The sequence below is a fragment of the Buceros rhinoceros genome, unplaced genomic scaffold, assembly GCF_000710305.1.
Source record: "Buceros rhinoceros silvestris isolate BGI_N320 unplaced genomic scaffold, ASM71030v1 scaffold2559, whole genome shotgun sequence".
NCBI lineage: Eukaryota > Metazoa > Chordata > Aves > Bucerotiformes > Bucerotidae > Buceros > Buceros rhinoceros.
Window position 1 is genome coordinate 13,521 of NW_010429604.1, and position 1,275 is coordinate 14,795.

Below are 1,275 nucleotides of genomic sequence, written 5' to 3' on the forward strand. Positions count from 1 at the left end.
TAAGAGGAACAGCCTGCTCTCTGCTAAAGTTATTAGGTGTTCCATAGGAGCCTGAATTCTTTTGTTAGTGGGAGCAGAGAGCAGCTGCTGAGGTGGAGCAGTCTCTTCTTGACTGTTCGTTCTCAGGCTGCATCTTGCCCTTGGGTGTCCTTGGAATGAGGCTCATTGGAAGCCAAAAATGTCAAGGTATAGCTAAGGTCTAAATACCTGCAGAGGTTCAAAAAAGAGCCAGTGTGCTGTCAGTGGGCTGTACCAGTACGCAAGCATGGGCCACCCTGGTGAGAGCATGAGGAGGCGTGTCTTGGGAGCCAGTTATCTGCCTACCCAGCACTGCTTAGTCACTGGTTCAGCCACAATTCCTCGGGGGGCAACCAGCCAGCTACCCACAGCCTGCTCTCTTTGTTGCTCTGTAGGATGGGACTCTAATTGCCACTGGCTCTGCTGACAGGAATGTGAAGATTTGGGGCTTGGATTTTGGAGACTGTCACCGCTCTCTTTTTGCCCATGATGACAGGTCAGTCAAATCCTACAGTGTCTCTGGGCTGTGAGCTATCTTACCTCCAAGGGGTTGTGATCCAGCAATAACCTTTTTGTCCAGCATGGAGTAGGGGGACGTCTGCAGTGTTCTCCAAGTGGATGAATTTGAGCCTTTTTCCCTTACAGTGTGATGTATCTGCAGTTTGTGGTGAAATCCCATCTCTTCTTCACAGCTGGGAAGGATGGCAAGATTAAGCAGTGGGATGCAGATAAATTTGAGCACATCCAGACGCTGGAGGTAGGAAGCTTTGGAAAGGAAGGTTCCTGAAAGAAAGCGTTATCCCTGCACGAGCAGCACTTCCCTCAGGGCTTGGGAGCTGTGTTGTGTTCCTGTCCTACCTCTTCTGTCTACCATGCAGGGACATCACCAGGAGGTATGGTGTTTGGCAGTCAGTCCCAATGGAGACTATGTGGTGTCCGCATCCCACGACAAGTCCCTGCGCCTCTGGGAAAGGACAAGGGAGCCACTTGTTTTGGAAGAGGAGAGGGAGATGGTGAGAGTTGCATTCTTCCTGCTAAAGATAACTTCCAGACCTGGTTTCTCCCTGGCAGGCAGATTCTTCCATTTTTCACTGTGGAGGAGTCTGGCTTCACACTTGGCAGACTTGCTAATTACTAGCCACAGCCTGGTGTAGGGGAGCACAGGGTTGACTGGCACCTTTTGTGTGATGGGACTGTTGTCTCGAGCTGTCAGCAGCTCTGCAACCCCTGCCTGTCTGTGGTTTTCTACTGGTCTGT

General features: G+C 51.1%; 1 protein-coding gene across 1 annotated transcript in view; it reads left to right on the top strand.

The window, feature by feature from the left end:
• Window positions 1–1,275, top strand: part of WDR3 (WD repeat domain 3) — a gene marked incomplete at its 5' end in the record, with an annotated part of 21,745 nt that overhangs the window by 12,637 nt on the left and 7,833 nt on the right. The window contains 3 exons of the mRNA XM_010142679.1: window positions 414–514; window positions 664–775; window positions 897–1,031. Coding sequence (XP_010140981.1) covers window positions 414–514; window positions 664–775; window positions 897–1,031 — 348 coding nt within the window. The remainder of the gene's footprint in view (window positions 1–413; window positions 515–663; window positions 776–896; window positions 1,032–1,275) is intronic.